Source organism: Octopus sinensis, linkage group LG3, assembly GCF_006345805.1.
Source record: "Octopus sinensis linkage group LG3, ASM634580v1, whole genome shotgun sequence".
NCBI lineage: Eukaryota > Metazoa > Mollusca > Cephalopoda > Octopoda > Octopodidae > Octopus > Octopus sinensis.
Window position 1 is genome coordinate 55,858,155 of NC_042999.1, and position 14,415 is coordinate 55,872,569.

Sequence of the window (14,415 nt, forward strand, 5' to 3'; positions counted from 1 at the left end):
TCCAATGTTATAACCTCTTATATTTAGTGGTTAATGTCTTTCAGAAAAATCTTAAACTTCTGAAATCCCTTTTGCTTTTTCATAAATATATTCTAATTTATTTCTGGGTTAACATGCAGTTTGCTATTATGAAAAACTGAAAGTAAATTATCTTAAAAGAATTAAAGTAAATTGCAATAGAAACTGAATGTGACGACAATGACATCCCATAACTGCATGTAAACAATGTATGTGCCATAACCAACAAATAGAATGTACATGTATTTAATATAACATGAAAACCACACATATATTTTATATAAAACGAAAACAATCACACATTTCAGTGGTAGTCATTGCTGGATAAAATATATTGAAATAGTGTACCTCAGCTACTATTTCTGAAATACTTAACATATCACTTTTAGTGATATGTTACTGTACAAGTAAGTGTGCCTGTGGACGTGGCATAATGAGGGAGTTCTTTATATTCATTTATGAAATTTTGGGATCTTACTATTGTCAGTTTTGGTTTCTATCAATTGATTTTCACTTTTATAGAACAATTTATTATCACTTTTTTATGATCGTAAACTTCAAGTTAACCATATTTCTGCCAGAGTGACAGAAACAATGAGGCACTGGACTAATTGTTTTAAAATATTTAGTTTTATTCTTCAATCAAGGTTGAGTGAGTTCACCTTTTATCCTTCCAAGCATTAACAAGATAAGTAGCTGTCATATGTCTAGGTTGATAAAATGGTCCTTACAAAAAAAACACTTCACATAATGGTTACAAACATGTGGCAATGAACAAAACAAAGGCATATAAAATAAGGGATTATCAGAGACATTAGACATTCTAAAAATTTTGATATAAATCTAACATATATAAACACTGGATATTTTGAAAAGAGATGATTTTAAAAAATAAACTAAAAAAACATATAAGGTAACCCACTAATAAAACTGATAAGAGCTCTCCTCTTCAGTTGGACCAGAATACTCTGCTGCCAGTTATTGACACTGCTATACTTGAATGTGTCTGGGAACATTCTGATGTCAGATTAGACCCAAGATCTCTCATATCCTGTAAGAAATGGCACACTAATCAACTTCACATTTTGTTTTCACTAGAAGTGTTACATCACAAATTCAGAGTCCCTCTTCTCTCCAATAAGCACATTGTTTCTTCCTTCAGTATTCTTCAATTCATTTAGCATTTCTATCAAATTAACACTTCTTTTGCAAAGAATTGAACTTGAATTAGACATAGTTGGAGAATGTACTCTTCCCCATATGTTTTTAGGTTACCTTCTCTTCATCTGCATACCACTGCTCATACTGAAATCTGGGGCAGTGAAAGACACTGTGGATATTGTTGAGGTTGGACATGACATCAAGCATCCCACATTCTATCAGTAAACCAGTTTTAGGATATCATAGTTAACTACTGTTGTCTTACCTTATAATTCTTATCTTGCCCTATAACTGTTGCCTTGCCTTATAACAGATTGTCATGACTTAAAACTGTTATCTTACCTAATAACTATCATCTTGCCTTATACTAATCCAATACTTTATCTTTCCAATCTCTTGAATTCTTTTGCCCTTTTCTAAATCTCACCAATTATCAGCATGTTCCTCCCATTGTTATTGAAGTCTTTCATTTGCTCCATCGGTAAATCATTGGTTCTTCATGCAACTGTAAAAACAAGTCTTAGAGAAAAGAACCCCACATAACCTCATTTTATCTGATCTCATTTTGGGTAGGCTTTTCTTTTTAGTGAGTCTTTTTCTTCTTTATACTGACTGTCAATGTTATACTTTCTCTCTCTCTCTCTCTCTCAAAGAGAGAGGAGATAGCATGTCTGTGGGTCGGAGATTTGATTGCCAAATATTTCAGTACTTAGTACCAATTCTAAAGATCTTTGGAATTGCATTGCCATGATACCTGGTGCATTAATAAGTTTAGAATGTTTATAATACTTAATATGTGTAGTGTACTTGAATGTTAAAACTAAATTGCTAGTTGCTATTTTTCTGAACAACTTCGGCAAATAGTATCATAGGTGTGTAAATTGGGTTAAAATTAATGCCAAGATTGTGCTTTTGATGATGAAGATAATGCCATTGCTAATTTTCAAAATAATTATTTTAATTGATAAAATTTTAAGATCTTTTCAAAAATTTTTCCCCCAAAGTACATTTTGTATTTAAAAACAATATTTGTGTCACAAGCAATCTTTTTTTTAACCGTTTTAATACCAACCTGCTAAGAACACCTCTAGTTCTATGATACAGACTTGTGTTAAATTGATGTAAATTATAATATTTAATAAAAAGTTATGTTAATTTTTGTTATAAAAATGATAAACATTGCCCTTTACAAGCCTAGCAAAGCTCATGGGCCCAGTTTCCCAGTTTCTGTGGCATATGTGTTCCCCCCAGCTGGACGGGATGTCAGTCCATCACAGAATTTTTGTTATAATTTATGTTAATTTTTATCATAAACATTTTTGTTATAAATGACAAAGTTATTTTACTAAATTCTTCACTATTTTCAAACTTAATTGAAACAAAGGCAATATCCCATCAGAAATACAGTAACAAAAGGGTTAAACTAAGCTTTCTTACCATTCTTTGTGGCAACTATTTCCATTTCAATTGCCTTCAGTCTTTATTGTTTTACTTTTATTTAATCCATTTTTCTTATTTTTAAACTGATTTTTGTTGTTTTTGTTGAATTTCTCTTAGATTTTTGAAAGCTGTGTAATTTTCAGCTCATACAATTTTCAAAAAATTTTACATCACTGGATGCCTCCTTAAATCACTGGAAAAGATTAATTATAAACAAGAGGGGAATGTATTTGTTCTCCTCTTCAATATGTTCAATGTATTTGACATTGAACATATTGAAATAAAATGAAAACTTTATTACATGTATTCACTACTTCCACTCAGTTGATGACTAAATCTTCGTAAAACAACAGAGAGCAATCAGATTATTGTGTGACAGATTATTAATGTACATTATAGCAAATTAAAATGTCTAAATATGAAATTATTTAAACTAAAGATCCAGCTATTTATTTCAAATAAAGCTATGTTTGTCTTGATCTTCATTTCTTGTATAAAGTAAATCTTTCAACTATAGAAAAAAAACTGATAAACAGTTTCATAATATCTTTCCATAAACAAAAACATAGTAAATAAATAAAACATTTAAGTGTGATTAATAACTGCCATTATCAAATTAGCTGTTGAAATAAACTAGTGTTAATGACAGTGTTTTTGCAGTTCAAATTTTTCACACTTCTTCATTTCCCAGCAAATATATTTATTACACAGATGTTGGTTGATAAAGCAAATATTACTTTCTTTGTCTTTTCTTACATTCTTACCTTAAATATTTGTTCTTGGTTTGTCTTTTCATGGTTTATGAGATTATTGAATTAAATTTGCCTTTTAATTGGAATGGCCAATGCAATAAAGTACCAAACTGGATGCAGTTCAGTATTTTGCATTGTAGCTCTAAATTATGATTTCAAACTTCCAACTTTGATTATCATTTATCTAGAATTGATAATATAATTAGTAAAACTAGTAATATATCGAATCCTGTGATCCTGCAATAACATAAGAAATCAATATATATTTCTTTACTACCCCTAAGGGGCTAAGCACAGAGGGGACAAACAAGGACAGACAAAAGGATTAAGTCGATTACATCGACCCCAGTGCGTAACTGGTACTTAATTTATCGATGTAGATAAATGCTGATATAGATCAAGCAACAACCCATCAGTGGCTGAGATGCTCAGGGATGAAAGTAGAGACTGAAGGTTTCATATTGGCAGCACAAGATCAAAGCTTTCTTACCAAAAACTACCTGTCTAATGTTCTTCAAAATGGTTCTGACCCTAAATGTAGATTCTGCAATAAATTTGATGAAGCAATAGGCCATCTTGTCTTGGGATGTCCTGTGCTGACACCAAATGAATAAAAAAAATCACCACAATAAGAGAGGACAGTGTTTACATTGGAAAATATGTAAACACTACAAAACCAGCACTCCTACTTACTGGTATGAACATCATCTTGAGCCAGTCGTTGAAGGTAAAAATGCCATAATCCTCTGGGATTTTCCAGTCAACACCAACAGAATGATCCAGGCTAATTGACCAGACATTGTCATAAAAAAAAAACAGAAAAGGAAATACTTGTAGACTAATAGATGTAAGTGTTCCCACTGATAAAAATATATCTGTAAAGGAATTAGACAAATTAAGTAAAAATATAAGAATCTGGAAATTAAAATACAAAAGGTGTGGCATCTTAAAACAAGAACTGTTCTTGTTATTGTGGGTGCCCTAGGTATGATTAGGAAGGAATGTCAGAAACATCCCAGGAGAAGCATGTCTCAAAGAAATCCAAGAGATTATACCGACAAGTGCTGCCCACATCCTTAGAAAAACCCTCTCAATTTAAATCTATGTGTTGTATTACATTAAGATATTTTGCTACTGCCCCTGCTGCCACTTTCTCTCCCGAAGCTTTCAGTCATACTGCTACATCTCTTATCCTTCACTCACCCTAGTATGGTGGGTGTGTCTCGGTGAATGCCTATAACAAACATGCAAATTTAAAGTAAATAATAAGATAATAATAATATTATCTAGGATATGTCTGTTCAAATTCACATATCATCTAGGTTAAACCTGTTCAAAGTCCATATTATCTAGGATATGCCTGTTCAAATTCATATATCATCTAAGATACGCCTGTTTAAACTGACAAAGAAATCAAAGCTAATTCTCCTGCTTACTGATAAATATTTCAGTCCTTTCTAAATAAAATATTGCTGAAAAAGAAGTGGAGAAATTGTCAAAGTACAAAGATCTCAAAACTGAAATATTGAAGATGTGTGGCATGAAGGTGAAAACAATACCTAGCTGTCTGTGAGCATTTTGTATGATAAAATTCCATACCTGGACCCTCACTATCCAGAAAATAGGCCTGCTAGGAACAACCCACATTCTATGCAAGACACTATCAAGTCAAAAGTACAGCCCAAATAAAACAATCCACAAAGACAAGATACACTCTATACCAGTGGTTTTCAACCAGGGTTCCGCGAAACCTTAAGGTTCCGCCAGTACAGTCCAGGGGTTCCACAAGAAGTTACAAAACTGCTAAAATCGACAGTAATTTTTAATTCTCCTGTGCAGATATGTGTGCATAAAACTATTAAATTATTGCACAGGGGTTCCTCGAGCCAGTGGAATGTTTCCTTGGGGTTCTGCTCCAGCAAAAAGTTTGAAAAGCACTGCTCTATACAGTAATTATCCAATAAAACAAGCAACGCCCACAACATGTACTCTACAGGTCAGTTACCCAACAGTATGCAACTAGCATTACACACACAACACACAATACAGACATTAATACAGCAAAAGACTCAAGTGAAACCCCATAACAAAGCAAACTGATGCAATACAATACCAGGGAGTTTGTACTCCTATGACAGCAAAAATAACAAAAAAACAAGAACACAGTACTGCACACATCTCAGCAACACAGATGCAGGTGATGCAGTGGAAATTTACCTGAAAGTATCAAATGTCGAATAATAATGACAATGATGATGATGATGAGAATAATAATAATTGTACATGTATGTATGTACATATACATATATATGTATAGATAGATTGATAGATAGATAGATAGATAAAGAGAGTTATATATATAAGACATTGATATAAATACAAGCATACATATATATTTATACACACACACACACATGCATACATATATACAATGTATGTATGTATGTTTGTCTATATATGTATAGATGTGTGTGCTGCTTACATTAAGTTTCTACCTCAATGTAAATGTATTTTGAAGAAAATCTACTGGCTGCATATGGCAAAAACAAATATAGGTATACAAATACATACATAGTATAATCGTGAATTTACACAGATAACATATGTACATGATTACTGATTGGGTTGTAGGTGTAGCATGATGACAACAATTAAAAGCAGTGTATGAAGGATATGTAATGTAACTGCTCTATCTGCGACGATTTCATCTCAATCGAAGGAGAGGGGCTTTCTCCGTCCGGGTTGCAGATCCGTGGAATAAGCTGCCGGACGAGATGGTGAAGATGCCAACGACCGCTCGATTCAAAGTCCCCCTTGACCACAAGTGGCCTGAACTCTTTACATGAACACCACCTTGTACATAACTCCATGTCCCCCTACATGGCCTTGCTTTTTGCTTTTTGAACCAAAAAATTAACTAACTAACTAACTGAAGCCCTTCCATCACCATGCCACACTTATGAGTAATAGTAAAGCATTGCAACCCAATCAAAATATTTATCAATAGATATGTATATGCCAGTCACAGTAACTACACCTTATATATTGTGTATATGTCCTCATTTACCTTCTTTTCTATCCCTCTGTTCTTATGTTTACTTTCCTATTCCAATGTTCTAACATGAATTGTTTTGAACAGTATAAATAAAGATATTCTTCTCCAAAAGCAATAATAATTTGATTACTTTAGTGTACATAGCAACAAAGAATATCAGAGATTACATAGAAACTGAACTATAAGCTTTTGTTTCACTGAAATCCCAAATTCTAGATTCTTTCCTGACAGCATGATTGGAAAACATACATTATTTGTTGGTTATATATAATATACTGTTGCTAAGCAACGAGGTAATCAGGGATTATCTATCTTTTGAATATTTAAGAAACTTGAAATAAAGAAAAATAATTCTAAATATTCTTAATATTTGTGCTGATATTTTGGTTTTAATATTGCATAGTTCTAAGGTGGTGAGCTGGTAGAAATGTTTGCACACTGGATGAAATGCTTAGTGGTATTATGTCTGGCTTTACGATCTGAGTTCAAATTCCACTGAGGTTGATTTTGCCTTTCATCCTTTTGGGACTGATAAATTAGGTACCAGTTGCATACTGGGGTCGATCTAATCGACTGGCCCCCTCCCCCAAAATTTCGGGCCTTGTGCCTAGAGTAGAAAAAAATATTGGATAGTTTTAGAAAATGGAAGTGATTTGACAGAATTGTTAGCATGCCAGACAAAATGCTTAGTAGTATATCATCTGCCTTTACATTTTGAGTTCAAATTATGCTAAGATTGACTTTGCTTTTCATCCTTTCAGAGTCAATAAAATCAGCATAAATTGAGCACATGAAACAATGGAATCAATTAGCCCTTCCTTTCAAAATTTCAGGCCTTGTGCCTATAATAGAAAGGTTATATAATTTTTGGGTGATGGATGGCAGAATCAAACAAACTATCACAGAGTATTTAGTAATGTCCCTTTGTTATCTGAGTTCAAGTCCTGTTGAAACTGACATTACCTTTTATTCTTCCAGAAAGAATAAACAAAGATTCAACTGAATTTTAAAATCACAGCCTTTACAATTTTGTTTATGGTTTAGTCAGATGTGGCTATCATTTCTGTGCAGTCAAGCAACCACATAAAGATCTCATGTTACCTGAGAGTGTCTGGAGTACCTTTGGTTGTGTGTATGTGTGTGTGTGCATGTATGTATATAAGTGTGTATGTATGTGTATGTATATGTATGTGTATGTATGTATGTATATATATATATATATATATATCATCATCATCATCATCGTTTAACGTCCGTTTTCCGCGCTAGCACGGGTTGGACGGTTCGACCGGGGTCTGGGGACCGGCACAGAAGCCAGTCAAGGCGGTGCTGGCATCGGCCACGTTCGGATGGTGCTTTTTATGTGCCACCGGCACAGAAGCCATTCGAGGCGGGGTTGGCATCAGTCCACGTTCGGATGGTGCTTTTTGTGTCCCACCGGCACAGAAGCCAGTCGAGGCTGCACTGGCAATGGCCACGTTCGGATGGTGCTTTTTATGTGTCACCGGCACAGGTATCACAGCTACTGTTTCCATTGATATTTGGTTCGATGTTCATGTATATGCACTTGACTCGACAGATCTCCTCAAGCACAGCGAGATATTCCGGGATCCAAGGTACTTTGGATGGGCAGGGGTATGCGGAACTGGTGCCGGAAGCATCCCGGGTCTTAGTAGTCACAGCACATCTCCAGAGATCTCGGTCCTTCGCCATTGCCTCAGTGAGGCCCAACGCTCTGAGATCATGCTTGACTACCTCATCCCATGTCTTCCTGGGTCTACCTCTCCCCCTGATTCCTTCAACTGTTCGGGAGTGACACTTCTTCACACATCTCTCCTCATCCATCCGCAGTACATGACCATACCATCGCAAGCGTCGCTCTTGCACACCGCATCTGATGCTTCTTATGCCTAGCATTTCTCTCAGGGTGCTTACACTCTGTCGTGCATTCACACTGACATTACACATCCAGCGGATCATGCTAGCTTCATTTCTTTCAAGTCTACTCATGTCCTCTGCAGTCACGGCCCATGTTTCACTGCCGTGAAGCATGGCAGTTCGCACACATGCATCATACAATCTACCTTTCACTCTGAGTGAGAGACCCTTTGTCGCCAGTAGGGGTAGGAGATTTCTAAACTTTGCCCAGGCTATTCGTATTCTAGTGGTGACACTCTCTGCGCATCCACCCTCACTACTAACTTGGTCACCCAGGTAGCGGAAACTATCAACTACTTCTAGTTTCTCCCCCTGGAGTGTGATGGAATCTGTTTTTTGAGTGTCTGTGGTGTCTATTGTCCCTGTGCATCTGCCGCACATGAAAGCTATCTTATCAGTTAATTTCCCTTTGATGTTGCTGCACCACTTATGCGTCCATAGCTTACACTGGGTGCATCTTATGGAGTTTCTACCTACACCTTTCCTACAGCTCGAGCAGGGCCACCTGCCCGATGGGGTGTGTGCTGAGTTCGCCTTTCTGCATACTATAACTTTGGTCTTCACTACATTTACTCTAAGGCCCTTAGATTCTAACCCTTGTTTCCACACCCGAAATTTCTTTTTAGTTCCGGTAGTGATTCTGCTATGAGGGCCAGGTCATCAGCATAGAGGAGCTCCCAGGGGCAACCTGTTTTGAATTCCTCTGTTATTGCCTGGAGAACTATGATGAATAAAAGGGGACTGATGGCTGAGCCCTGGTGTACACCTACTTCTACCCGGAATTCTTCACTATATTCGTTGCCAATCCTAACCTTGCTGACAGCCTCTCTGTATAGAGCCTGTACAGCCCTTATTAGCCATTCGTCAATCAACAGTTTCCGCATCGACCACCAGATAAGGGATCGGGGAACCCTGTCAAAGGCTTTCTCGAAGTCCACAAAAGCTATGTAGAGGGGTTTATCTTTAGCTAGGTACTTCTCCTGCAGTTGTCGGACCAGGAATATAGCATCAGTGGTGCTTCTACCTGGCACAAAACCGAACTGCATCTCATCTAAGCAAATTCTCTCCCTAATGAGATGGGTTATGACCCTCTCTGTGGTCTTCATCACCTGATCCAACAGTTTAATACCCCTGTAGTTATTTCTATCTAGAGCATCACCCTTACCCTTGTAGCAGTTGACTATGGTGCTGCTACACCAGTCATTGGGTATGACTCCATTATGAACTACCTGGTTAACAATACGGGTGACTAGGCCATAGCCTGCATAACCAGCTGTTTTAAGCATCTCAGCAGTGATTCCTGATGGGCCGGGGGCTTTACCCGGTTTCATATATATATATATAGTTGAAAAATATTACAGATCTATACAAATCAAATTTCTATATATAAAAGATGTAGGTGGAAATAGCACAGAAATCGAAGACATTTCAATTTAAAAGGGAATTTAATAAAAATGATTTTACAGTGATTGTCGTACGCTGAAGACAGGTCAATACCTAGAAATTGCAGTCCGTGTGTATCACTTAGGTTGACGAGGAAGGGATGACTTCCCTATGCAAATACCATAAGGGCACAGAAAGTGTGCCTAAAGCCAGCTGGAGATGATGTTCTCCTGGGGCTACAAGCTACAGTAACACCCACCCTTAGTGGTTAGCCATATTGAGATGGCAAACATACCTCACAGATTTTTAAAATTATATAAAGAAAATATTACTGGTTTCCATGAATCTTGTCTCATCAAATATCAGTAAAAATTTATAAAAATTTGAAGTAAAAACAGTCTATCTTTTGTCTGGGAGTCAAGAACATGTCAAATATAGTTTGGTATAGAGTTCAAAATGTTAGGGAGTGAGAGAAAGGGTGTCTATTGTCTAAAAGAAATCTTTGTGTGATCCTGCCAAGGGAGTGGCTAAAAAGCATTTTTTGTGTGTGAGTGTGTGTGTGTTTGGAAAGTGACCAGCTGTGAGTTGATGAGTATGTATGTTTGAAGAAAGAATTGGGATTTTCCTTTGGGTTAGATGTATTCTTTTGAGTGTCTCTACCTGTGTGTATGTGCGTGAATATATATATATATATATATATATATACATCCTCTGTCTCCCTCTTTCTCTTCCTCTTTCCCTCTCTCTTGCTCCTCTCTCTCTCTCTGTTTCTCACCCTCTCTCTTTCTGAACTATGAGCTACATCTTAAGACCATCATATGATGTCTTTAAGACCCATTCTGATCTGTTATCATTCTCAGTACTTTCTCATATCTGCTGTCAATGGCTTCTTCCCCACTTTTGTTCCTCACTCATTATAGCCAGCCCTATGTACCTCTGCATCCATCTCTGCCACTGTATATCTGTCTTCCATCCACCCCACTCTCCCACCCAAGATGTCACCTCCATATTTCTTGATTTACCAACAGGTTTATTTTACAGCTGCTCTCCTCCCTTGCTGTACTGCCACTTATTACCTCATTCCTGCAACACTCCTATTTGTTTCACCTTCTCCCATCCCCAAACTGATATTTACTATCTAACACACCTCCAGCTTTGTTCTATTCACTACATATACCTCCACCCCATCTCTAACCATCTGTCACTCTTTTCTCACACTCTAATGATCCTATCAACCCACATCCTTTCCAACTCTTTGTCCATATTTTATCATATACAGGCATACCTCACCCTACTTCATTAACTGGTTCCAGCAGACATGACTTAAGTTGAAAAATGACTCAAGTTGAATTAACTTGTCTCTAGGCTAAGCTAAGCCAAATTTACTTGTTTCTAGGCTAAACCAATAATAACCATTCCCAGTTCTGTACGTTATTTATGAATGCATTTTCAATAATACACGGTGAATAAAAACATATTTTAGGCTTACAGACAAATAATTTTTATTTTTTAATACAGTACAGTAAAATAAAAGTAATCTAAATTTACGAATACAATTGGTGGTGTTTACCATACATCACGGATGCTTTATTTATGAATGCGGTTTGCAATAAGACATGGTAAAATAAAAGCCATTTTTAAGCTTAAAAAACAAATTCAGTAATTATTATTATTATTTTGCAATAGTAAAAAAACTAGATTATTTTAAATTTACCAATACGCACATACAATTTGGTGGTTTACATCATGGATGTAGATGGCTGTGGATTGTCAACATCAACAGCTGACTCTGACTGTTCTTGTTATTTGAAGCACTTAAAAAACTGGTTGAGAGTTCCTTGATCTGTCTTCTTTTCTTCAAGGATTACATTATAAGAAGCAAAAGCTTTGTGACAAGCCCCCATAATCTTGGAAAAGGGTTGAGCATTTGGATCTATATCCTCAAACACAGAAAGAATTTTTTTGATATATACAATGGTAAAGTGATGTGGCTCAGGTTCAACTTCCTCTTCTTTATTTTGCTGTTCATGAAGCTCTATCAAGTAAATCTGTGAAATCCTCCTCCTCCAAATTTATTTCCAGTTCTTTGCTCATAGTCACCAACGTTTTGTTGATGGCAACATTATCAAACCCCTTAGAATCATTCACAGATTGCAGGCATAGCTTTTTCCATACACCATTCATAGCTATGCTCTGTACATCATTCTATGCCACTGCTATGTTCTGTACAGCCTTGTAGATATCGTATCTCTTCCAAAAGCCATGAAGTGTGATGGACTCATCAAGATCAGTCGCAGCTATTGCTTGGCACAACACACACTTCATACAGTAATGCTTGAAGATAGCAATTATTCCCTGATCCATTGGCTGCAGAAGAGACGTGGTGTTCAAAGGGAGGTACACGACGGTAACATTGAGGTCAAAATCTACAGTGTTTTGAGGGTGGCCAGAGGCATTATCTAAGATAAGTAAAACCTTAAAAGGAATCCCCTTCTCCTTACAGTACTTCTCTGATGCTGGGATAAAATGATTGAAGAACCACTCTTCAAAAACAACGACAGTAACCCATGCTTTTGAATTAGCCATCCATATAACAGGGAGAGATGCCTTGGGTATGTTCTTCAGGGCATGGGGGTTATGTGCATGATACACAAGCAATGGCTTTAACTGAAAATCTCCTGCACAATTACCTCCCAACATAATGGTCACACATTCTTTTGAGACCCTGTAGCCTGGAATAGTTTTCTCCTCCTTGGAAATGAATGAACGGTCTGGCAGTTTTTTCCAATACAATCCAGTTTCGTCTATGTTAAAAATCTGTTTCCAAGCAAGATATTATCTTACCATAGTCAGATATGTTTTCACTGAAGATTGGAAACAAATGGCACCACTTACATGATGATGACACTCATTTACACCTACCAAGAACAGGTCTCACACACACACACACACACACACACACACACACACAACACACACACACAAACACACACATTTATATATACATATATAATGGGTTTCTTTCAATTTCCATCAACTAAATTCATTGAGAAGGCTTTGGTCAGCCTAGGGCTACAGTGGAAGGCATTTGCCCAGAGTGCCACATAGTAGAATTGAATCTGAGACCATATGTTTGGGAAGCAAACACCTCACAATCATGCCTATGTCAAATGTATGGTATGGTATGGTATGGTATGGTATGGTATGGTATGGTATGGTATGATATGATATGATATGATATGATATGATATGATATGATATAATAAATATAATATGATATAATATAATATAATATAATATAATATGATATGATATAATATAATATAATATAATATAATATAATATAATAAATATGATATGATATGATATAATATAATATAATATGATATAATATAATATAATATAATATAATATAATGTAATATATATTTATATATGCACATGGACACACACATACACACATACACAAAAGGAGCACTCTGTCGGTTACAACGATGAGGGTCCCAGCGGATATGATCAATGCAACAGCTTGCTCATGAAATTAATGGGCAAGTGGCTGAGCAATCCACAGACACATGTACCCTTAACATAGTTTACAGGGAGATTCAGCGTGATATAGAGTGTGACAAGGCCGGCCCTTTGAAATACAGGCACAACTCATTTTTGCCAGCTGAGTGGACTGGAGCAACACAAAATAAAGTGTCTTGCTCAAGGACACAACACATCGCCAGGAATTGAACTCCCAGTACAGGTGCCAGGGGAAGCTGGCAATGGTCACAATCAGTTGGTGCTTTCGGATGGTACTTTTTACATACCACCAGCACAAGTATCACAACTACAATTTCCATTTGATTTTAATTTTGATGTTGATGTGCTTGACTCAATGGGTCTCCTCAAACACAGCAGGTCGCCCTATGATCCAAGGTAAGCACAGCAGGCCTTCCTGCGATCCAAGGTACTTTGAATGGGCTGGGGCTGCTATGTGAAGCTGGCACAGGAAACAGCCATGAACTTACGTTATTTGTTGGGTCTTTGCAGAAACAGCATATCTCCAGAGGTCTCTGTCTTTCATCATATATATATATATATATAGAGAGAGAGAGAGAGAGAGAGATGAGTGTATTTTTGCCTTGTTAACAATTAACACGGAAAAAATAGATAAATAGTTACATGTGTCAAAAGTAAAAGTATTTGATTTATACCTGCATTAAACTCCATTTATTTATATATATATATGTGTGAGTAATTAATTAAAAAAATGGAGAAAAAGACAACAAGAAAAAACAATAACACAAGGACATGGTACATGCAAAGTATTAATAAGATGCTCAGAGAAGGAAAGAAAGAGTGGTTGTTTTACATTTTGAACAAGGCTCTTCTTTGGAAACAGGAGACATAGGAAAGTCCAAAAAAAAAAGGAAGAAGGAGGAAAAAAATCGCCAACAGTCCACGTGTAGTTACATATACATATATAAACTGAAATATTCTTATTCACAAAAGCATTGCAAATGTTGTAGAATGCTTCCTAACATTCTTTTCTTTTATTGTTTGCCCTTAATTAAATATTGGTGGCTCAAACAAAATGTAAACAAATTATTGTTGCTTTGAAAATAGCAAGTATAAAAAGAGCTATGATGAAAGCAAAGGGTGGCAGTTTTGATATATAAAT

The 14,415-nt window shown here is 36.2% G+C and overlaps 1 protein-coding gene across 1 annotated transcript in view; it reads left to right on the forward strand.

Annotated features, from left to right (window-relative positions):
- Window positions 1-4,372: 4,372 nt before the first annotated feature.
- LOC115209457 overlaps window positions 4,373-14,415 on the forward strand; it is a 72,880-nt gene continuing 62,837 nt past the window's right edge. The window contains exons 1-2 of the mRNA XM_036501649.1: window positions 4,373-4,578; window positions 6,905-6,909. Of these exons, the coding sequence (XP_036357542.1) occupies window positions 4,373-4,578; window positions 6,905-6,909 (211 nt within the window). The remainder of the gene's footprint in view (window positions 4,579-6,904; window positions 6,910-14,415) is intronic.